This window comes from Panthera tigris, chromosome C1 (genome assembly GCF_018350195.1).
Source record: "Panthera tigris isolate Pti1 chromosome C1, P.tigris_Pti1_mat1.1, whole genome shotgun sequence".
NCBI classification, from domain to species: Eukaryota; Metazoa; Chordata; class Mammalia; order Carnivora; family Felidae; genus Panthera; species Panthera tigris.
Window position 1 is genome coordinate 91513335 of NC_056667.1, and position 23830 is coordinate 91537164.

Below are 23830 nucleotides of genomic sequence, written 5' to 3' on the forward strand. Positions count from 1 at the left end.
GAATTCAGTGACTTATTAGAAAGGAATAACATCCGAATCATAGGAGTCCCAGAAGATGAAGACAGAGAAAAGGCGCAGAAGGTTTATGTGAGCAAATTATAGTGGAAAACTTTCCTAATTGGGGAAGGACACAGACATCAAAATCCAAGAAGCACAGAGAACTCTCACTAGATTCAACAAGAACTGACCATCACCAAGGCATATCATAGTCAAATTCACAAAATCCACAGACAAGGAAAGAATTATGAAAGCAGCAAGGGGAAAAAAGAGTCCTTAACCTACAAGAGAAGACAGATCAGGTTCACAGCAGACCTAACCACAGAAACTTGACAGGCCAGAAAGGAGTGGCAGGATATATTCGACATGCTGACTCAGAAAAATATGCAGCCAAAAATTCTTTATCCAGCAAGGTTGTCATTCAAAATTAGAAGGAGAGACAAAGAGTTTCCCAGACAAACAAAAACTAAAAGAGTTCATGACCATTAAACCAGCCCTGCAAGAAATTTTAAGTCAAACTCTTTGAGTGGAGAAAAGACAAAACAAAACAAAACAAACAAACAAAAAAACAGAAGCAACAAAGACCAAAAGGACCAAAGAACATCAGCAGAAACACCAACTCTACAGGCAACACAATGGCACTAAGTTCATATCTTTCAGTACTCACTCTAAATGTCAATGGACTAAATGCTCCATTAGTCCAGTGGACTAAATGCTCCAAAGACATAGGGTATCATAATGGACAAGAAAACAAGAACCATCTATAAGTGCTTACAAGAGACTCATTTTAGACCTAAAGACACCTGCAGACTGAAAGTGAGGGGATGGAGAGCCATCTATAATGCCAATGGTTATCAAAAGAAAGCTGGAGAAGCCATACTTATATCAGACAAACTGGATTTTAAAAATAAAGACTGTAACAAGAGATGAAGAAGGGCATTATATCATAATTAAAGTGTCTATCCAACAAGAAGATCTAATAATTATAAATATTTATGCCACCAACATGGAAGAACCTAAATATATAAATCAATTAATCACACATAAAGAAACTCATTGCTAATAATACCATAATAGTAGGGGACTTCAACACCCCCACTTACAGCAATGGACAGATCATGTAAGCAGAAAAGCAACAAGAAAACAATGGCTATGAATGACACACTGGACTGGATGCACTTAACAGAATATATTCAGAGCATCTCATCCTAAAGCAGCAGAACACACATTCTTCTTGAGTGCACATGGAACATTCCCCAGAATAGATCATATACCAGGTCACAAATCAGCCCTCAACAAATTCAAAAAGATCGAGATCATACCATCCATATTTTCAGACCACTGAAATTCAAAATCACTATGAAATTCAAAATCAACCACAAGGAAAGATTTGGAAAAACCATGAATACTTGCAGATTAAAGAACATCTTATTAAAGAATGAATGGGTTAACCAAGTAATTAAAGAGGAAATTTAAAAATACATGGAAGTCAATGAAAATGAAAACAGGACAGTCCAAATCTTCTGGGATACAGCAAAGGCGGTCATGAGAGGGAAGTATACAGCAATCCAGGCCTTCCTAAAGAAGGAAGAAAGGTCTCAAATATACAACCTAACCTTATACCTCAAAGAACTGGAAAAAGAACAGTAAATAAAGCCCAAAACCAACAGAAGAAGGGAAATAATAAAGATTCGAGCAGAAATCAATGATTTTGAGGGAAAAAAAAAAAAGAGTAGAACAGATCAATGAAACCATGAGCTGATTCTTTGAGTTAACAAAATAGATAAAATCCTATCTAGACTGATCAAAAAGGAAAAGGAAAGGACCCAAATAATAAAATCACAAATGAAAGAGGAGAGATCACAACCAACACTGCAGAAGTATGAACAATAATAAGAGAATATTATCAGCAATTATACGCCAACAAATCGGGCAATCTAGAAGAAATAGACAAATTCCTAGAAACATATAAACTACATAAAACTGAAATAGGAAGAAATAGAAAAATTTAAGAGAGCCATAACCAGTGAGGAAATTAAATCAGTAATCAAAAATCTCCCAACAAACAAGAGTCCAGGGCCGGATGGCTTTCCAGCGGAATTTTACCAAACATTTAAAGAAGAGTTAACACCTATTCTTTTGAAGCTGTTCCAGAAAAAAAGAAATGGAAGGAAAGCTTCCAAACTCATTCTATGCGGCCAGCACTACCTTGACTCCAAAACCAGACAAAGACCCCGCTTAAAAGGAGAACTACAAACCAATTTCCCTGATGAACATGGATGCAAAAATCCTCAACAAGATACTACTAGCCAAACAGATCCAACAATACATTAAAAGAATTATTCACCACGATCAAGTGGGATTTATTCCTGGGCTGCAGGGCTGGTTCAATATCTGCAAATCACATTAATAAAAGAAAGGACAAGAACCACATGATCCTCTCAATAGATGCTGAAAAAGCATTTGACAAAATACAGCATCCTTTCTTGGTAAAAAACAAACAAACAAACAAACAAACAAAAAAAAAAACTCAAAAAAGTAGGGATAGAAGGAACATACCTCAAGATCATAAAAGTCATATATGAAAGACCCACTGCTAATGTCATCCTCAATGGGGAAAAACCTAGAGCTTTCCCCTTAAGGCCAGGAACACGACAAGGATGTTCAACATAGTGTTGAAAGTCCTAGCCTTAGCAATCAGACAACACAAAGAAGTAAAAGGCATCTAAATTGGCAAGGAGGAAGTCAAACTTTCACTCTTCGCAGATGACATGATACTCTATGTGGAAAACCCAAAAGACTCCACCAAAAAATTTGCTAGAACTGATACATGAATTCACCAAAGTCTCAGGGTACAAAATCAAAGTACAGAAATTGTGTGCATTTCTATACACCAATAATGAAGCACAGAAAGAGAAATCAAGGAATTGATCCCTTTTACAATTGCACCAAAACTATAAAATACCTAGGAATAAACCTAGCCAAAGAGGTGAAATATATATACACTGAAAACTATACAAAGCTTATGAAAGAAACTGAAGAAGAAACAAAAAAATGGAAAATTTTCTATGCTCCTGGATTGGAAGAACAAATATTGTTAAAATGTTGACACTACCCAAAGCAATCTACAGATTCAAATCAAAATAACACCAGCATTCTTCACAGAGCTAGAACAAACAATCCTAAAATGTGTATGGAACCAGAAAAGACCCCGAATAGCCAAAGTTATGTTGAAAAAGAAACGCAAACCTGAAGGCATCAAAATGCCAGACTTCAAGATGTATTACAAAGCTGTAATCATCAAGACAGTAAGGTACTGGCACAAAAACAGAAACACAAATCAATGGAACAGAACAGAGAACCCAGAAATAGACCCACAAATGTATGGCCAACTAATCTTTGACAAAAAAGGAAAGAATATCCAATGGAATAAAGACAGTCTCTTTAGCAAATGGTGTTGGGAAAACTGGACAGCAACATGCAGAAGAATGAACCTGGACCACTTTCTTACACCATACACAAAAATAAACTCAAAATGGATGAAAGACCTAAACGTTAAGACAGGAAGCCATCAAAATCCTAGAAGAAAAAGCAGGCAAAAACTTCTTTGACCTCAGATGCAGCAACTTCTTATTCAACATGTCTCTGAAGGCATAGGAAACAAAAGCAAAAATGAACTATTGGCACCTCGTCAAAATAAAAAGTTTCTGCACAGTGAAAGAAACAATCAGCAAAACTAAAAACAACCAACAGAATAGGAGAAGATATTTGCAAATGACATATAAGATAAAGGATTGGTATCCAAAATCTATAAAGAACTTATCAAACTCAACACCCAAAAAACAAATAATCCAGTGAAGAAATGGGCAAAAGACACGAATAGACACTTTTCCAAAGAAGACATCCAGATGACTAACAGACACATGAAAAGATGCTTAACATCAATCATCATTAGGGAAATACAAGTCAAAACCACAATGAGATACCTGATACCGGTCAGAATGGCTAAAATTAATAACTCAGGCAATGACAGATGTTGGCGAGGATGGGGAGAAAGAGGATCTCTTTTGCACTGCTGGTGAGAATACAAACTGGTACAGCCACTCTGCAAAACAGTAAGGAGCTTTATCAAAAAATTAAAAATAGAACTACCCTATGACCCAGCAATTGCACTACTAGGTATTCATCCAAAAGATACAGGAGTGCTGATTTGAAGGGGCACGTGTGTCCCAATGTTTATAGCAGCACTATCGACAATAGACAAAGTATGGAAAGAACCCAAATGTCCATCGACTGATGAATGGATAAAGAAGATGTGGTATATATCTACAATGGAATATTACTCAGTGATCAAAAAGAATGAAATGTTGCCATTTTCAACAATGTGGATGGAACCAGAGGGTATTATGCTAAGCGAAATTAGTCAGTCAGAGTAAGACAAATATATTATTTCACACATATGTGGAATTTAAGAAACAAAACAGATGAACATAGGGGAAGGGAAGCAAAAATTAGATAAAAACAGAGCAGGAGACAAACCATAAGAGACTCTTAAATACAGAAAACAAACTGAGGGTTGCTTGCAGGATGTTGGGTGGTGGATGGGCTAAATGAGTGATGGGCATTAAGGAGGGCACTTGTCAGGATGGGCACTGAGTGTTACATGTCAGGGACGAATCACTAAATTCTATTCCTGAAATTATTATTATACTATATGTTAACTAACTTCAGGATTTAACTTAAAAAAGAAAAACAAATGCAAAAGCTGCAAAAATTTTCAAGTAAATATTTTAGTACAGTAGATTACTAGAAGAGAATAAAAATATTTAGAACTTTTTTATTCAAAAAAAAGTACACTGAACTAATTTGAGCATATAGATAATTATAAATAGACTATCCGCACTAAATGAAGTACACTATCACTTCACAGGAAATAAAAGTTAACAGTAATTACAAATTTACAAAACCAAAAACTACAGCTTTCTTTCTGAATGGATTCAGAACAACTTTTCTCTTCTTGGTCTAAGTTAGAATGAAAGATCAGCTTTTTGTCAAGTGTTGTGAATCCTTTTTAGCTACAGAAAGAAATTAGTTTGTCAATTCTTCAAAGGTATTCCCTTTATCTCCAAATTATAGCCACATTATTCTTTATACCATGATATATGCTATAGACCTGTAAATAAAAATTAAAGCTACATATGTGAACACCTCGAAACTCATCTGCTATACAGACAGTCTATAAATATTTTTATAGACTTGTCATTTAAAACATGCAACAAATTCTTTATAAAATTTAGCTAACAAGGAAATACTGTTTAAAAATAATCCTTCAACCTACTCACATCACCATAGATTAAAAATATAGCTTGAGATAAATTGAGTTCTTTTTTTTTTTTAATTTTTTTAACGTTTATTTATTTTCGAGACAGAGAGAGACAGAGCATGAACAGGGGAGGGGCAGAGAGAGAGGGAGACACAGAATCTGAAACAGGCTCCAGGCTCTGAGCTGTCAGCACAGAGCCCGACGCGGGGCTCGAACTCACGGACCGTGAGATCATGACCTGAGCCAAAGTCGGACGCTTAACCGACCGAGCCACCCAGGCGCCCCGAGATAAATTGAGTTCTATAATGATAGTATGTCTACAACTTTATCAGCTAAGTGCTTCTGGTGTAAAAGATTTTATAGGTAAGAGTGTAGGGATAAGAGGCTACACTATAGTAGTAACCCTCTCTTTCTTAATTTTACTATCAATAAAATGAATACATGACTGTAGCCTCACCTGTTATCAACTATCTCCAAAGATACAGTAAGAGTCTGATTATGTAAATATAACTTCACATAAGTAGAAAATTTATCTAAGCAACTGAACTACTAATATATTTTCTATACTCATAGAAATGAGGCATTAATCATCAATCATTTTATAATGTTCTATTTAAGTTTAGGCATTGCTACCAGCAGCAATGTGAACCCTAGACTTTATTTATTATGTATAAAATTTACTGAAATCCACGAATAAGCATAGCAGACAAACCCATTAGAAAAATTAAAATTCCCTCAGAGAGTTCCCATTGTTTTAGGGAGCAGATTTAACAATAACGTGAACTTCAGGGATGCCTGGGTGGCTTATAAGGAAGTATAATGTAATGCACATAGCATACTTACAGTAGAATGTTTCCAGAAACGGATAATTTCCTCAATGTCTGTAACAGGATTAAATAAGAAATAGTCCCTCCATTCATTCCAGTCTACTGTCATTGTCCCATCAGTATCAATACTGAAAATAAAAAGAAGCAAATTAAAAAACAAAATAAAATTTATAAGTAAAACATTATTGGCCACTTTGCAGAATGATAGTTTCTTTTCAAACTCAGTATTCTTATTAAAAAATTCCAGTTCACAATAATAGATTGTTGGAAATGGCAGCAAGTTTTTGATGTTCTGTTAGATAGTTTTAATCATTTAGATAAAGAAGGGTCCCAAAGTTAGAGAGCTCTCACTGAAGACAACTTTTGGCACTGTGTCAAACTCCAATCAGTGAGCTATCAAACACTAAAGCTTGAAGATTAAATATTGGGAGGGAAATGAATAGATTTATGATCTATCTTTTTTTCTTGCACTGGCTCAGGAAGATATTTCTTTTTTTGTTTAAAGTGTTTATTTTTGAGAGAGAGAGAGACAGAGAGGGAGGGAGGGAGGGAGGGAGGGAGGGAGGGAGGGAGAACAAGTAGAGGAGGGGCAAAGAGGAAGACAGAGGGTCCAAAATGGGCTCTGCATGGACAGCAGAGAGCCCAATGCAGGACTTGAATTTACGAACTGTGCGATCATGACCTGAGCTAAAGCCCAAAGCTTAACTAACTGAGCCACCCAGGTGCCCCAGAAAGATATTTCTTAACGCTCTGTTAAAATATTTGGATGTGATTTGGGAATATACGCAAAATATTCTATCAATTTCCTTCTCTAACTTCCTCAAAGCTAAGAAAATTAGCAGTATTTATAAAAAAAAATCTAACTTGCTGATTGGGGCTTTTGAATCTTAAGAAATCTGGGTACCTCATCTTCAACATGTAACATTAATATACTGTAGTCTTAGATATTTGTCATTAACTTTTTGCTTGTTTTACAAGTGTCTTCATAGTGTGTCATTTAACCAGCTTTTTCCTAAGATCTACTCTGTTGCCTGCCAGGATTTTGATTGTTTTGTTCACTATCTATACTCAAGACCTAAAGTGGCTGGCACAAAGAAGGTGCTCATTTATTTGTTGAATTAATGAATGTCTCTGAAGAAAAGTTTGAGTGTCTCCTCCAAACTTTATATTTATTCTATAATTTGTGTGAAAATGATACATAAAGATGGCAGTCAAATAAAAAGTAATTTTCAGGCACTTATTATCATGTTTTCTAGTGCCAATTTCTAATTTTGACCTCCATGTGTGAAATTACACTTAAACTTTCATTTGTCTCAGCACATGGGTATTAACATTCCACATGTGCATGAGAGTCCTAGTTACTACTTATGTTTATAACATTGTTGTGGGCTGCAATACTTATAGCCACTATTTTCCATTTTAATGCAATTGTTTATCATCTGACCCTACCCCTCCACCTCCCACACATGACTTCATAAGTATCTTCCACAAGGCAAAGATTTTTGTTGATTTTGTTCACTGATATGACCCAAGTGTCTAGAACAGCCTAGCAGAGAGAATATTTATTGAATGAATACATGAATTCCAAATTCTGGAGCTTAAAGCAACAGAACACTGATAAACTTAAATAAAATAGTCTCATTGTGGTTTAAATCACATTTCTCTTCAAATCACTAATGATGTCAACCATCCCTTACCGTATTCATTTGCTATTCAGGTTTCCTTTTACTTGAAATGCCTGTTTGTGTTTTGCCCATTTTCCTACTACATTAAGTGTCTTTTTCTTTTATATGTACAGTTCTCTATATAGTTGATTCTTATACTTCAAGTTATAAATTAGCAGATACCTTCTCTTTGTCTGTTCACTTTGTTTATGGTATCTGTGAAAAGATGCTCTTAATTTTAATATAGCTGAATTTATCAATCTTTTTATTTGCACTACTGCCTTTTGTGTCTTTTTTTTTTTTAATAAATCCTTCCTTACATGAGATAAAGACATTTCCTTTTCTTCCTCTATAAGTACTCCCAGTTAACTTTGACATTTAGGTTGATTTTTGTGTCTGGCATCAGGTAGGTATCCAGTTTCACATGTGTCTGCACGGACAACCAGATGCATTAGCCCCACATACCACATAGTCTCTCCTTTCCCTTTTCCTGTCTTCTGTGTGACAAATCCTAAATATGGATGGGTCTGATTCTGGGATATTATGTTCCACTTATCACCTTGGCTATCTGTGTACCACCACCACTGTCTTAACTATAGCTGAATAATAATCAGTATCTGGCAGAGCAGGTCCCTGCTTCTCACAGCTCTTCAGGAATGTGTTGGTTATTCCTGGGCCTTTGCTCTTTGGTATAAATTTGATGCTCAGCTTGACAAGTTTCTTGACAAGTTTCAATGGCACTGAATCATTATCAATTTGGAAAAAAGGTACAGCTTTTCTGTATCAAGTATTCTAAGAAAAGCCCACAGTTAATATCATCCTAAATGGGGAAAAACTGAGAGCTCTCCCCCTGAGATCAGGAACAGGACACGGATGTCCACTCTCACCACTGTTATTTAACATAGTGTTGGAAGTCCTAGCATCCACAATCAGACAACAAAATGAAATAAAAGGCATCAAAATTGGCAAAGAAGTCAAACTTTCACTTTTCACAGACGACATGATACTCTACATGGAAAACCCGACAGACTCCACCAAAAGTCTCCTAGAACTGATATATGAATTCAGCAAAGTCACAGGGTACAAAATCAATGTACCAAAATCAGTTGCATTTTTATACACCAATAATGAAGCAACAGAAAGAGAAATAAAGAAACTGATCCCATTTACAATTGCACCAAGAACCATAAAATACCTAGGAATAAACCTAACCAAAGATGTAAAAGATCTGTATGCTGAAAACTATACAAAGCTTATGAAGGAAATTGAAGAAGACACAAAGAAATGGAAAAATATTCCATGCTCATGGACTGGAAGAATAAATATTGTTAAAATGTCAATACTACCCAAAGCAATATACATATTCAATACAACTGCCATTCTCCTCAAAGCTAGAACAAACAATCCTAAATTTGTATGGAACCACAAAAGAACCCGAATAGCCAAAGTAATATTGAAGAAGAAAACAAAAGCGGGAAGCATCACAATCCCAGACTTTAGCCTCTATTACAAAGCTGTAATCATCAAGATAGTATGGTATTGGCACAAAACCAGACACGTAGACCAATGGAATAGAATAGAGAACCCAAAATTGGACCCACAAATGTATGGCCAACTAATCTTTGACAAAGCAGGAAAGACAGTCTCTTTAAAAAATGGTGCTGGGAGAACTGGACAGCAACATGCAGAAGAATGAAACTAGACCACTTTCTTACACCATACACAAAAATAAACTCAAAATGGATGAAAGACCTGAATGTGAGACAGGAAACCATCAAAACCCTAGAGGAGAAAGCAGGAAAAAACCTCTTTGACCTCAGCCGCAGCAATTCTTACTTGACACATCTCCAAAGGCAAGGGAATTAAAAGCAAAAATGAACTATTGGGACCTCATTAAGATAAAAAGTTTCTGCACTGCAAAGGAAACAATTAACAAAACTAAAAGGCAACTGATGGAATGGGAAAAGACATTTGCAAATGACATATCGGATAAAGGACTAGATTCCAAAATCTATAAAGAACTCACCAAAGTTCACACCCGAGAAACAAATAATCCAGTGAAGAAATGGGCAGAAGATATGAACAGACACTTGTGCAAAGAAGACATCCAGATGATCAACAGGCACATGAAATGATTCTCAACGTCATGCATCATCAGGGAAATACAAATCAAAACCACACCGAGATACCACCTCATGCTGGTCAGAGTGGCTAAAATGAACAACTCAGGAAACAACAGAGGCTGGCAAGGATGTAGAGAAACAGGAACCCTCTTGCACTGTTGGTGGGAATGCAAACTGGTACAGCCACCCTGGAAAATAGTGTGGAGGTTCCTAAAAAATTAAAAATAGAACTACCCTATGACCCCGCAATAGCACTGCTAGGAATTTACCCAAGGGATACATACAGGAGTGCTGATGCATAGGGGCACATGTACCCCAATGTTTATAGCAGCACTTTCAACAATAGCCAAATTATGGAAAGAGCCTAAATGTCCATCAACTGAAGAATGGATAAAGATGATGTAATTTATATATATATATATATATGTATTATATATATACATATATATATAATGGAATACTACTTGGCAATGAGAAAGAATGAAATCTTGCCATTTGCAGCAACATGGATGGAACTGGAGAGTATTATGCTAAGTGAAATAAGCCAGTCAGAGAAAGACAGGTATCATATGTTTTCACTCATATGTGGCTCTTGAGAAACTTAACAGAAGACCATGGCGGAGGGGAAGGGGAAAAAAAAGAGCTACAAACAGAGAGGGAGGGAGGCAAACTATAAGAGACTCTTAAGTACAGAGAACAAACTGAGGGTTGATGGAGGGTGGGGGAGAGGGGGAAGGGGGTGATGGGCAGTGAGGAGGGCACTCGTTGGGATGAGCACTGGGTGCTGTATGGAAGCCCATTTGACAATAAATTGTATTTAAAAAAAAAGAAAAATCTAGACACAGTATCTTTTGAACTTAAAGGAAATTTTAAGTTGCTCTTTTAAAAGTATCGATTGTGGTACATTATGCTTTCTATGTACAGTTAATTTTTTTTCTATACAGCTATTAGATCACTAATATTTTCTCTAAAATATTTATATTTATATCATAAATGATGCTGGCCTATAATTTCCTTCTTTCATTAGTTGTCAGCCTTTGCTGTTAAAATTATAATGGCCTCACAGAATGGGTCAAATGCTGTTCTTGTACATTCTACATATATTTGTAGATCTGTTCTTTGATAGTTTATGAGAATCATCTAGGGCTAAAGTTTTCTTTATGGGAAAATTTTTAATTACTGGTGTAATGGCACTGTTGGCTATTTCTTCTTGATTTAGTTTTGGTAAATTACATGTGTCTGCAAATTCTTCTATTTCATGTTTTCAAACTTATTAGCATAAAATTATCCATGATATTTTATTATCTTTGAAACATTTCTGATGTGTCTACTTGCAATCAAACATTATTTATATCTCATTTCTCTTTTTCTTTATCAATCTCTCCAGAAGTTTGTCTTTTCCAATAACCAATGTTTGGTTTTGTTCATCCTATTACTATATCTCTACATTCTGTTTCCACTGCTTCCTTAATTATCTCCTCCTTCCTACCTTCTTTGAGAATATTCTGGTTTCTTCCTTTAAATTAGCACACTAATTTTCAGCCTTCATTCTTTTCTTTTGAATTTATTTGTTTATTTCCCTTTCAGGTACCAGACGAAGTAAAAAAGATGGAAAGATGAAGACAGGGACACGGCTGGCCCTGGGGTAGGAGTGGGATAGAAGCGGGGGAGGGGCCCAGTTCACATCACATCTACAAAGAACTTACTAGGGTATCCCATGGCCATGCGGAAGGACTGTGTGCTAGTGGTCAGTTTGGTGGACATGGAGGCCAGGTCTTTGCCTGGAGGGTTCCTGGGGGCCCCAGGGCCATAGGTAGTGGAGGCATCCTCAGCATGGGGGAACTGTATAGAAAGAAGGAATGCCATAGGGGGCCGTAGCTCAGATGTGTGCGGTGGCTGCACAGGCTGCTGGTCATTGAGTGCTGGCTGTGGCAGCTATGCCGGGTGCTGGCTCCCACAGCCCCGCAGGCTACTGTGGATTGTGTGGTCCCACTCGCTGCTGTTGCCACCCAATTTCAGGTCCTTCTCCTTCTACCAGTTGCTGCCACTATGGTTGGAGCCACTGTTCCAGCTGTCTTCACTATACTGACTGCTAGCACTGCCCCCACCATAGCTGTACCCCAGCTCTGGGAAGCCCAGGTGCAGGTTGTAGGCGTGCAAGGGCAGCAGGTACTGGTAAGGGAATCCATGGATCCAGGAGCAGCCCCCAGATGTGGCAAAGGAGCCCGGCATGTCCTAGTCAGAGGCTCTGCTGAAGCCATTGTGATCATGGAGGGACACGCTGACCATGTTGCCACAAAGGCTGCCAAAGATGTAGTAGCACTGCCAGAGAAGTTGACCTTGTTGACAGTGTGGTGGATGAAGTCACTTTCAGCAGGCTGCTGGCATACTTGCTGGTCTCCTACCAGTCAGTGAAGCCTTCCACACTGTGGTACAGTCCCTCACATCCAAGCCAATGAAAGCACTGAGGATGGTAATCTGGAGCCACATGTGGCTACAGACCTCCAGCCCAGATTCTGGGGAGGCTATGGCTTTGATGATGGCAGCCATGTCACTGTGGATGGACAGGTGTAAGTGGTCCAGACGCTGTGTGTCGGGGTTGGAGCTGGTGATGGAAGAGCCAGTGGAGGTGATGGTGCTCAGGGAGGAGCTCATACCATACGTAGGAAAGGTGTTGGTCATGGCTGCAGCGTGGGAAACTGAGGCTGCAGGGTCAGTGGGTTGCATGGGCTTGCCCCTGGGCATTGTGAAGCAGCCACATGGACCTGGGTCCTACCACCTTGGCTACAGTCAGGGTGATGGGCCCGGTCTGTGCCCAGTCTCCAGAAGAACACGGACCGCATTGTCATTATTCATGTTCTCAAAGTTCATCCAGCTTGCCTGTAACAGCGTATCTCCTGGCATGATGTGTTTATCAGCAGCCAGAGCCCCAGCCTTCATGACAGAGCCAATGTAGATGCCTCCATCACCATGCTTGTTGCCTTGGCCCATAGTGAAGACGCCCAGAAAACTACTTTTCCAGGAGAGTGACTGTGATGATGTTGAGAGACATTGTGGAATCCATGAAGGACTCCTGATCTGCTGAAGGATCAGGACCACTCAAACTGCAAAACCTCCTGCTGCCACCGCTAATGCTGGTCTTCTCATTAGGTATGAGGCGCTGCCCTGCTCTGTGGAGCTGCTGAACCTGCAGGTGCAGTCATCCTCATCCGAATGGAAGAAGGTGGTCATCTCCACATCACTGCTCATAAGGTGGATGGGCTATTCCAACCCCCCGGCTCTTGCCGCTGCTCCACCTTTGCAGTTCTGTTTACCTGGGTTGTGTGCTCTGGGCCATCCCTCCTTCATGGCCGCTTATGCTGAGCAGACACCAAAGAGTCTGTCTCTGTGTCCTTGTCCAGGTTTTCCTGGCTGCCCCCACCAGCACAAGAGTGGAAAGACAGGGCCGGGAGTCCCCAGAGTCCTGTGCGCTCCATGGGCAGCAGCAGTTACAGTGGGTTGTCAGCACAGAAGGGAGCTAGCTCTGGGTGCAAGCCATCAGCAGACACCAACCTCAGCTAGGCACTGTTGTTCAACAGCTCCTCCTTCACCACTCCAAATCCGTGGTCCATAGCCTTGAAGAAGAACATAGAGCTGGTTCGCTGCAGAATGCCCTTCAAGTCCGCCAAGGTGATGCTCTCGGAGAGCAGGGGCAGCTCCGCTAGGTACCACATCTCCCGCCCATCCAGGCTGTAGATTATCTTGGTCTCCTCACAGGTCTGGCCTGGCAGCCCACGCACCCCTTGATAATTCTCTAATACAAGCTTTGAGGCTATAAAGTTCCCTCTAAGTACCACCTTAGCTATATCTCACAAGTTTTCATATGTGATATTCTTTCAAGTCGAAGTATCTTTGAATGTCTACTATGATTTCCTCTTTGACCCAAAAATTATTGAGAAGTATATACCATTTCCAAAACCCATGATATTTTTAGAACTTATTTCTGCTATTAAGTTCTAAATACCTATATGTGGTCAAAGAAGATGGTCTTGGTGATACCAATTCTTTGAAATGTATTGAGTCTGGTTTTATGGACTAGTATAAAATCAATTTTTATACATGCTCCATACGTACCTGAGAAAAAAAAATTTTCTTTCTAATTTTTTGGTGCAAGGTTCTATTGTACACCCATTAAATCAAGCTTATTTATTTCTCTTCCATCTTGACTAAATTTTTTTTCTATGCTTGATCTAACAAGTACAGGGAGATCTATGTGAAAACTTCTCACTTCTATGAAGGATTTGTCAATTTATCCCTGGAATTCTATTAACCAGCTTAAAATTTTATGTCTTTGTGAATTTTAAATGTGGTGACAGTTTATTTCCCACTAATGTTTTTTACCTTATAATTTTATCTGATATTAATTAGCTACAGCAGCTTGCACTTAGTTTGCAGGATTTTGTTTTACTTTTTCTTTCATCTGACAATCTTTCTGTTCAAACAAATCTTATGTTAATTTTTAGTTTGATATACATTAAAAATCCACTATAAGTAGGGAGCATAAAAGTATAGTTTCATGTGGGGCGCCTGGGTGGCTCAGTCGGTTGAGCGTCCGACTTCGGCTCAGGTCATGATCTCACGGTCTGTGAGTTCGAGCCCCGCGTCGGGCTCTGTGCTGACAGCTCAGAGCCTGGAGCCCATTTCAGATTCTGTGTCTCCCTCTCTCTCTGCCCCTCCCCTGTTCATGCTCTGTCTCTCTCTGTCTCAAAAATAAATAAACATTAAAAAAAATTAAAAAAATATATATAGTTTCATGCCACTGTGACATTAATATTTTTCAATGAGTGTATTCTGTCACAATAATACTACAAAAATATTGAAATTATTTTTCCCCACCATATTGTACACTAAACTGAGAAAATCCTGACCTATCAGAGGCAATAACCTTCTAACCTACTCTTCTCCCATGCTAGACCTCCCAAAAAGACAATAACTTTATTTAACCTGCCCTATTTGGGAATGGAAGTGAAAAGAAAACAGGACCTAACATTTTTCAGGGTACATTTTGACAGGGTTTTGTTGTACGTGAACTTATTTCTCCCGTCTTATCTTTTGTTTTCTGTCTCATTTTTTTCTTTGAATTGTTTTCCTCCTTTCTTTGTTGAATTGCCTGAAACTAGTTTCTTCCTATACTTTCAAGGTTTACCTTCAATTTTTGCCAGATACATATAACAAAATCTAAAGATACTATTTGATCTCCCTCTTCTAAGAATAAGGATCTTAGAACAGTTTAAGACAAATTATTCTCTCTGGTCTCACTATTATTGTCTATTATTTCAGCTGTTCTTTTTCTTAAATCCCAGAAATTGTTCATTATTATTATATTCATGGCTGTTTCCAATGGGCCACTCCAACAGCTCACAGACCACTAGCTAAAAGAAAGACCACCAGTGGTCTGGAGAGGATTCTGAAAAGCACTGCCTGACCCATTTCCTGAGTGTGGTGTTCACACGCTTCCATGTCTGCACAGGTCTCTCCCTCTACCTAGAATGTCCTTCCCCCTACTCTTTTTCACTAGGATGACTTCTACTCATTCTTTAACACATTCTTCAATATTTTCTGAGGGCCCACTATTGCAAGGTGCTGAGTGTAGAACACTTAACAAGATGGAAGTTGTCTGTGCCCTCAAAGCTTACAGTGTAGCAGGAAAAACAGACACTGAACAGTAGCAAGTAATAGCTAATATTCATGGAGCATTTGCTAGGCATTGTTCTAAGCACTTCCCAAGTAAGTTCATTTAATCCTTAAAACAATCCTATATACTTTCTATTGTCTCCATCCTACAGACAGAGAGAGACTAAGTATTTTGTCCTAGGTCACAGGCGTGGTAAGTAAAACAGAATATAGTATTTCAACCCAGGCCTTCTAACTTCAGAAACTGTATTTCTAAACACTAAGCTATACAAATGAGCTTATGGTTACAACCTGTAAGAGCGATGAACCAGCAACTTCATAAGTTGCACAAATAAATAAAACTGCTGTAGGGTGGAGGGGACTGATTTAGACAGGGTAGATCTCTCTGACATGAAGACTGAAGTCAAACATACGGGAGGCATTTAGTCCCTTAAGCAGTGAGAATTACAAGTGAAAGGCTCCAAAGTTGGAAAAGACTTTTAGAGAATTCAAAGAACTGAAAGAAACATGGTGAGAGCAGAGTCAACAGATTTCATCCATGCCTAGCTGAACTTGCTCTTTGAAGCCACAGAGAATGGACAGAGAGTGGCAGGTGGGAATAGCACGGTAAACATTTAGAATCACTGTGGGGAATGGAAGACAAGGGTGGCCAGGAACACAGACACACAAAGCTTCAGCCTGAATGTCTAGTAGAGAATAAAGGCTGTGCATTTTAGGAGTACTAATCTATACAGTCTCATTTTTCTCTAGAAATGTTTAATAGCCCAAATGTTGGGGCAAAGAAGGCAACTGGTAGGATGGTTTGGGGATGGGAGAAAGGAGGAGTGAAAAAGTGGAAGGAAATGGATCAAGATATTGAGGAACCAGTGTAAACAAAGGGGCCAGAGATCTGTAAGTCAAAAAGCAAGTAGAGTGGGAGAAACACTACGTAAAATTTGGAAGAGGGGTCAGAAGGTAGGATACGGGTGTGTGAGACTTCAGTTTCACGCTTCTCCAACCGAGCCAGCCAGGCACACCCTCCACTCCTATGCTTTACACGTGTTCATATAAAATTAAAAGGAAGACAAAGAAAGATATTGAATGTACATGAGGAATGGTAAGATGTAGGGAGTTTTAAGCTATACTTAAAATGAAGATCTCTAATATAAGATATTAAAATCTTAAAAATAATAAAAAAACATAAAATTAACATCAAGGAACCCCCACAATTGTCAGTAAGAGAAAGAGCTTACCTTTGAAGAATCAACTCTGCTTGTTGTTCAGAAATAGTTAGACCTAATGTCTGAAGAGACTGGACAATTTCAGAAGCCTCAATTACTCCTTTAAAAAATTAAAAAGAGCATAAACTCAGATTCAGAACTGATAAGGATCTTAGAAATCATGAATTTTACATCTCTCATTTAGTAATGGAAAGTCTTGGACTCAGTAAGGCAAAATTTTTATGAATCTAGGTGAGTTATAGGTTTGCTTAAATACATACTTCCACACCAGCTCAAAATTTAACAAATAGACTAAACAAGTACATAGACATTATTTCATTCAAAAATCATAAAGCCTCGTAGGTGAATAATGATATGCCATCTAAAGAAGAAAGCTTATGTGGCATGATCAAGTAGCATTAAGCAGCAGCAGAACTGAGATTCAAATCAAGACACTCTAACTTCGAAGTAAATTACATTAACTAGGATCTATTCATTTCACAACTTTGCACTTCTATACTTTGATAAATGAGTAGGCATCTCATATGCATAAAGATGCATTGCACTGGCTTAAAAAGAAGTAGAAAATGACCAAACGAAGCCCAAGAGTGGGGACTATTCCTTTGAGAAATCTGGCAGTAAAAATAAAGAAATCAGGGATAGTAGGACAGTGGAAGAAGGAAAATTATTATTATTAAAGAAATCAGAGCATGTTTATAGACAGAATGAGAGGACTATGAAGAAAGGAACAAAGAGAAAATAGAAGCAATAAACTGGAGCATTAAATACTACTTTCCCCTCAAGCAACTCACAGATTCATGATCCCAACATCGATATACACGAAATAGGATGAAACAAAACAAAGCATGAGAGGGTCCGATGCCAAACTAGTACTAATGGCAAAGTTCTCCAGGAAAAGAGGAGGACAAAAATGACTGTTAGCGATGAAAGGAAAGACTTCATCTAAGAGAAAGACTTTGAAGAAATCCCAGAATTCAGGGGCACCTGGGTGGCTCAGTCAGTTGAGCGTCTGACTTCAGCTCAGGTCATCATCTCACAGTTCATGTGTTCAAACCCTGCTTCAGGCTCTGTGATGACAGCTTGGAACCTGAAGCCTGCCTTGGATTCTGTGTCTCCCTCTTTCTCTGCACCTCCCCCACTCATGCTCTGTGTGTCTCTCTCTCAAAAATAAATAAACATTAAAAAAAATTAATTAAAAAAAAAAGAAATCCCAGGATTTGGAGAGTTTTCTCGGAGAGAGGAAAAGAGAAACACGAGAATCTGAACAATGTAAGAACAGTTAGAGGCATCTATTTGTTAGCAATGAAATTCCTTATATACCACTCTGAATATTCTCCTTTATTTTTCATTTTTTCTAACATTTATTTATTTTTGAGAGACAGAGCATGAGTTGGGAAGGGGCAGAGAGAGGGAGACACAGAACCTGAAACAGGCTCCAGGTTGTCACGACAGAGCCTGACGCAGGGCTTGAGCTCACAAATCATGAGATCATGACCTGAACTGCAGTCGGATGCTTAACCAACTAAGCCACCCAGGCACCCCTGAATGTTCTCCTTTATAATTGCACTCTTAAATACAGCCGATTCTCATTATTCATGGCAGTTATGTTCTACAAGGTCACTATAATCCCTGAATTATCAAATACTGAACCATTATTCCTATGGGAAATACAGGGGTAGGTTCCTGTGAGCCTCTGATCACAGTATTTTCACCAATCAATCAATACAAAGCCTTGTCAATATAAAATCTTGTTATATGTGTATATAAATATATGGTACTACATAATACCATATTATATTGTTGATTCAATACCAATTGAACTCACGGCTATTAGTACTACAACTCATGCCTGAATGAAGTTTATCTAATATACGTATTTTCTTCCTAAGGCACATCACAGCCTTCTTGCATTCAGGAATGCTAGACAGCACTTCAGCACCATGCTTGGGAGACACTTTGAACAGCAAAATCACCAACAAAAAGCACAAAAATGCAAAAAACAAAAACAAAAAACCATGGCACTAAGTAGACTGCAGAAGGACACTTGTCTACAGTAGGAGTGCTAAAACAAGAAAGCAGAGCATCACTTTCTTCTTTCTCAGCTAGAAATGTGCTCGTCAAGCAAATGAAATTTGTTGCTACTCTGCACATGTCCGTGAAGGACTGAAAAAATGCTGTAAGCATTGATTTTGGAATTACTTCTGGAGTTAAATTTTAGCAAGTAGACAAATTCTCAAATATAGAACCCACAAATGAGGAAAGACTATGCTTTGCTTTAAGAGGTCTGATAAACAGGGGTGCCTGGGTGGCTCAGACAGTTAGGCGGCTGACTTGATTTTGGCTCAGGTCATGATCTCGTGGTTTGTGGGTTTGGGCCCTGCATCAGGCTCTGCACTGACAGGGCGGAGTCTGCTTCGGATTCTCTTTCTGCCCCTCCCCCACTTCACTAGCTCTCTCTCAAAATAAATAAATGAACTTTAAATATATATATATATATATATATATGTATATATGTATATATATATATATATATATATATATACATATATATGTATATATGTATATATATATATATATATATATATATATATATATATATATAGGAATAGAGTCTCCGGAGTCTATTAAAAAAAAGAAGCCTGATAAACACAAATATGAACTTACAATAAGAAACTATTTCAAAATCTACAAACAAGATAAATTAAGGGAAAACTGTTTTCATTTACTACAAATGTACCATAAAATTTCACCTTTAATTATTTCCTCTGGATCATTTAGAATTTTCTGGAATGGACAACTGATATGTGCACAACTTACATACTGGGATGATTCACCTCTGCTTATCTGGCAGATGATCCTGAGGGGGTTCCATCGCCCAGCTACTGCCTGCCTTAACACTATACACAGAGTCCTACCTATTTGACTGAACTGTAATGGGTTCAACATAGGATGAATGTTTGTAGAGAAGTAAAGCTGGTAGTAAGAACAGCATTTTGCTAAAAGATTGGACTAAGGCTAGACTTGGGGACATATAATGTGTAAGGCTTAGAGGAGAAGGTAACAAATGTTCGAATCGGACTAGTTTCCACCACAAACTCAGCTTCTTAGATGACTGTCACAGACTTGAACCATCATCAAATTCATTCAAAGGTTTAGTTGTTTGAAGAAACTTGCTTTATGCCTAACTAAAGTTTATATTCAGTATAAACGAGGGGCCAACAAACTATGACCTTCCAGCCAAATGAGGCCTGTTGCCTGCTTTTATAAATAAAGTTTTATTGGAACACAGTCATGTCCATTCATTTACATTTTGTCTAGAGCTGTTTTTGCACTATGACAGCAAAGGTGAGTAGCTGCAACTGAGACCACATGGCCCACAAAGCGAAAATATTTACCCACTGACCTTTTACCAAAAAAATTGCCCACCCCAACTGTGAACTATATTTTCTCCTCAATATATTTAATGTGTTTCTTGAATAACAAGTCTGTGAATTAAATGGCCCTGACTACTCATATATAGGAAGGGGTTTGAGGATCCATTTCAGTTTTTTCATTAAGTTTCCTATGCATTATAATTTTTAAAAAATAAATTCTCACTTCCTATCAAAGGCTGCCTTAAGTGATAAGGGTTTCATGACCCCTCCCTTTCTCCTACTGTGGCACTTGTTTTTGCTCTCCACACTGGGACTCCATTAACTCCAAACTATTAATCTAAATAGTGAAAGCATAATTCCAGTCAGAAGATACATATTTAGGGGCACCCGGCTGGCTCAGTTAGTAGAGCATGCAATTCTTCATCTCAGGGTGGTGAGTTCGAGCCCCACACTGGAGGTAGAATTCACTTAATTACAAAAGAAAAGAAGACATATTTAAATGTCTATCTAGTACTTTTCCCCAATTTCCATGATCTGAGAACAGATGCTCTAAATTAATTCTTTCAAAAGACTATTAAATGTAAGACAATTTGAAATTTTTTTTAAATTTCAGAATATATAACATTTTATATTTAGAATATATTTAACATTTTAAATTGTAGAATACATATGAATAAAAATAAATATCTCTTGCCCAGAGAGCAAGGAAACATAACTATTTTTAATCTATAACTTTAAGTCAAATTGGCATAATACTCCATAGTGAACATCTTATAAACCGCCCTACTCAGTTTTTAATTCAGTAGACAAAGCTATGTCTTTGTCTTTTCTTCACTAAGACATAAACCCTATCGAAAATCACATCACTAAGAAAAACAAGTACACACACACTATTAACAATTGTTTGCCAAATAAAAAAAGAGAGACCAAAAACACATTGTTTTATACTGTTGGAAGTATGAGAAGGGATTCTTCATAGCTGGTGATGAATAGAAAATAAAGACACACCATCATTATTTTTGTCCAAACTCTTAAATGCCAATTTCATTTTTTTCTCATGGTCTTTAAGGTACTGCATAAATTCTTCAAAATCCAGCTTCCCGTCTTTGTTGATATCACCAGTAGTTAAGATTTTCTACAAAAAAAAAGAAAAAAAAAAGAGTTTTAAATAGGCTAAACTGCAAAATTATTTGGACATACAAACACTTTGAGCAGATTGCCTGTTTTCCAGAAGACATGCATTTTATAAACTCCAAGATAAAAAACACACACTTGACTTAGTATAGGATTTAAATGTGTAAAATAGTGTTTTTCCCTTTGATTTCCAAAATTAAATAATCTTTTCCAAAAAATGATCCTTATAAAAAGCTGTCATATCAAACTATCTATCTCTATTAATACAAATCATTGCTTTTGAGAAAGAAATAAAATTATGTTATTTGATATTACAAGCAAGCCTTCTACTACCACCACTCAAAATATAAACCTTCTGCCTGTTAAGACACTCATAATCACCCACTCAAAGCTTATAGACTCTATTAGTTTAATGGTCACACTTTGTGGAGAAAATAATGTCTCGGTGTGAAATAATGCCTCGTTGCAGAATGTGAAATGGCCAGACCTCCAAGCTTTGGACTCAAAGAAAAGGATCTGAACTCCATAAGATGTAACAAAAGCCTGGAGGAAAATTTATGATTTTAAATGCATAATTTGAAGGGCACCTGGGTGGGTCAGTTGGTTAAGCGTCCAACTTTGGCTGAGGTCATGATCTTGTGGTTCGTGGGTTCATGAGCTGTATTGACAGCTCAGAGCCTGGAGCCTGCTTTAGATTTTGTGTCTCCCTCTCTCTCTGCCCTCCCCAACTTTTTCTCTGTCTCTGTCTCTGTCTCTCTCTCAAAAATAAATAAACATTTTTTAAAAATTAAATGCCTAATTTGAAATGAAGGAAGGCTAGGGGCACCTGGGTGGTTCAGTCACTTAAGCATCCAACTTTGGCTCAGGTCGTGTTCTCACATGAGTTAGAACCCTGCATTGGGCTCTCTGCCGTCAGCCCAGAGTCTGCTTCAGATCCTCTACCTCCCTCTCTGCCTCTCTCCCACTCTCTCTCAAAAATAAATATTAGGAAAAAAAAAAGGAAATGGAAAAAGGCTAGAAATCAATGATGAGTCAATGAGGCTTACCTCAATCTCAAAAAATCAGAAAAAAAGTTTGAAACAAGCCTGAAAGAAAAAAATAAAGAGTAAAATGAAGAAAATGTGTAATTGAGACGATCAGTAATATAAATGATGCCTCTTTGGGAATACCAATAAAACTGATAAACCCCTGACAGTGGCAAATAACGAATGATAGTGACAGTGAAAATCACTAGATACTACAGCTATTAAAGATATTATAAACAATTTTATATCAAAAAATATGAAATCAAGATAAAATAGCCAAATGCCTAGAAAAAAAGAACTTATCAAAAATTGATACAACAGAAAATATGAGGAGGCCTATAAGTATTAAAGAAATTTTAATCTGTAATTTTAAAACATTCCCAGGAAAGAAAACCATAAGCAGTGTCATTAGTGAAATAGATGCAAAATCCTATATATTAGCAAATCAAATATGACAATATCTAAAATTATAATACTACACATAAAATGGATATTATTTACATATAGTTTTGTATTTACTTATATGTAGTTTTATATATTATATATCATTATATGTGTATATATATGATTTTATATATATAGTTGTGTACGATATAGTTACATACAACAAGGTGAATGGATTCCAGTAATACCAGGTTAGGTTAATACTATTAAAAAAAATCTTGTAATTTACCACATTACCAGAATAAAAATCATATGATCATCTTAATAAATGCAGGAAACCATCTGATGGATTCAACATCATTCATGATCAAAAACTCTGAGCAAACTAGAAACAGTGTGGTGTTTCCCCAATCTGATAAAAGGTATCTACCAAGAATTCTAGCCTTTTTTGTTCAACCTAGTGTGAACAGGATTCTCTCATCTGCAAACTAAATAGCCTGAATTAAAAAACCACCAATTATTGCTTACAGCTTTAAAAACAATTACATTTATATTATCACTGAAAAATAATTATTGCTATTTACTTTTTTATAAATTAGATTGAGGATCATTTTCAAAAAGGAAATACATTTATATTATCACTGAAAAATAATTACTGCTATTTGCTTTTATAAATTAGATTGAGGATCATTTTCACCTGGAAATTATGTCCTGATTACTCAAATACATATACTGAGATGAGCATAACTCAAGAGAAAATGTCACAGCATTCTGAGGCCCCATGTACATACTCAAGTTTCTTCTAAGAAGTTTGTATTTTGGTCAATGGAAATATCAGGGAACAATTATCATTTCGTAAATTACAAGTTAAAAGACATCCCGACCCTATTTTTGAGCAGCTTTTTTTTTTTTTTAACCCATATTACTTTAACCCTTCTTGTGGTAAATAAGGACTCCAACTTACAAAAATATGAAAGACCAGGGCTTCCCTTTTGAATTTTCTTTTGTATTCCTCTGTAGAAATAAATGAAGACCTATCAAATGAGAAAAGCAAAGGCTATTTGTTCTGAGCTTCCTTATAGCAAG

General features: G+C 37.4%; 1 protein-coding gene and 1 pseudogene across 3 annotated transcripts in view; both read right to left on the reverse strand.

Moving 5' to 3' along the window:
* The window catches only part of LOC102957710 (calcium-binding mitochondrial carrier protein SCaMC-1), a 61657-nt gene that overhangs the window by 22630 nt on the left and 15197 nt on the right, over positions 1–23830 (reverse strand). For 2 of the 3 annotated variants that reach the window (XM_007090056.3, XM_042998092.1), the window contains exons 2-4: positions 21210–21336; positions 16840–16927; positions 6164–6275 (exon numbers count right to left, since the gene is read on the reverse strand). In XM_007090056.3, coding sequence (XP_007090118.2) covers positions 6164–6275; positions 16840–16927; positions 21210–21336 — 327 coding nt within the window. Of the gene's footprint in view, positions 1–6163; positions 6276–11640; positions 11745–16839; positions 16928–21209; positions 21337–23830 lie in introns of those variants that run through there. The other variant, XM_042998091.1, reaches the window with a different exon arrangement.
* On the reverse strand, positions 10960–15433 carry LOC102956582 (annotated as a pseudogene).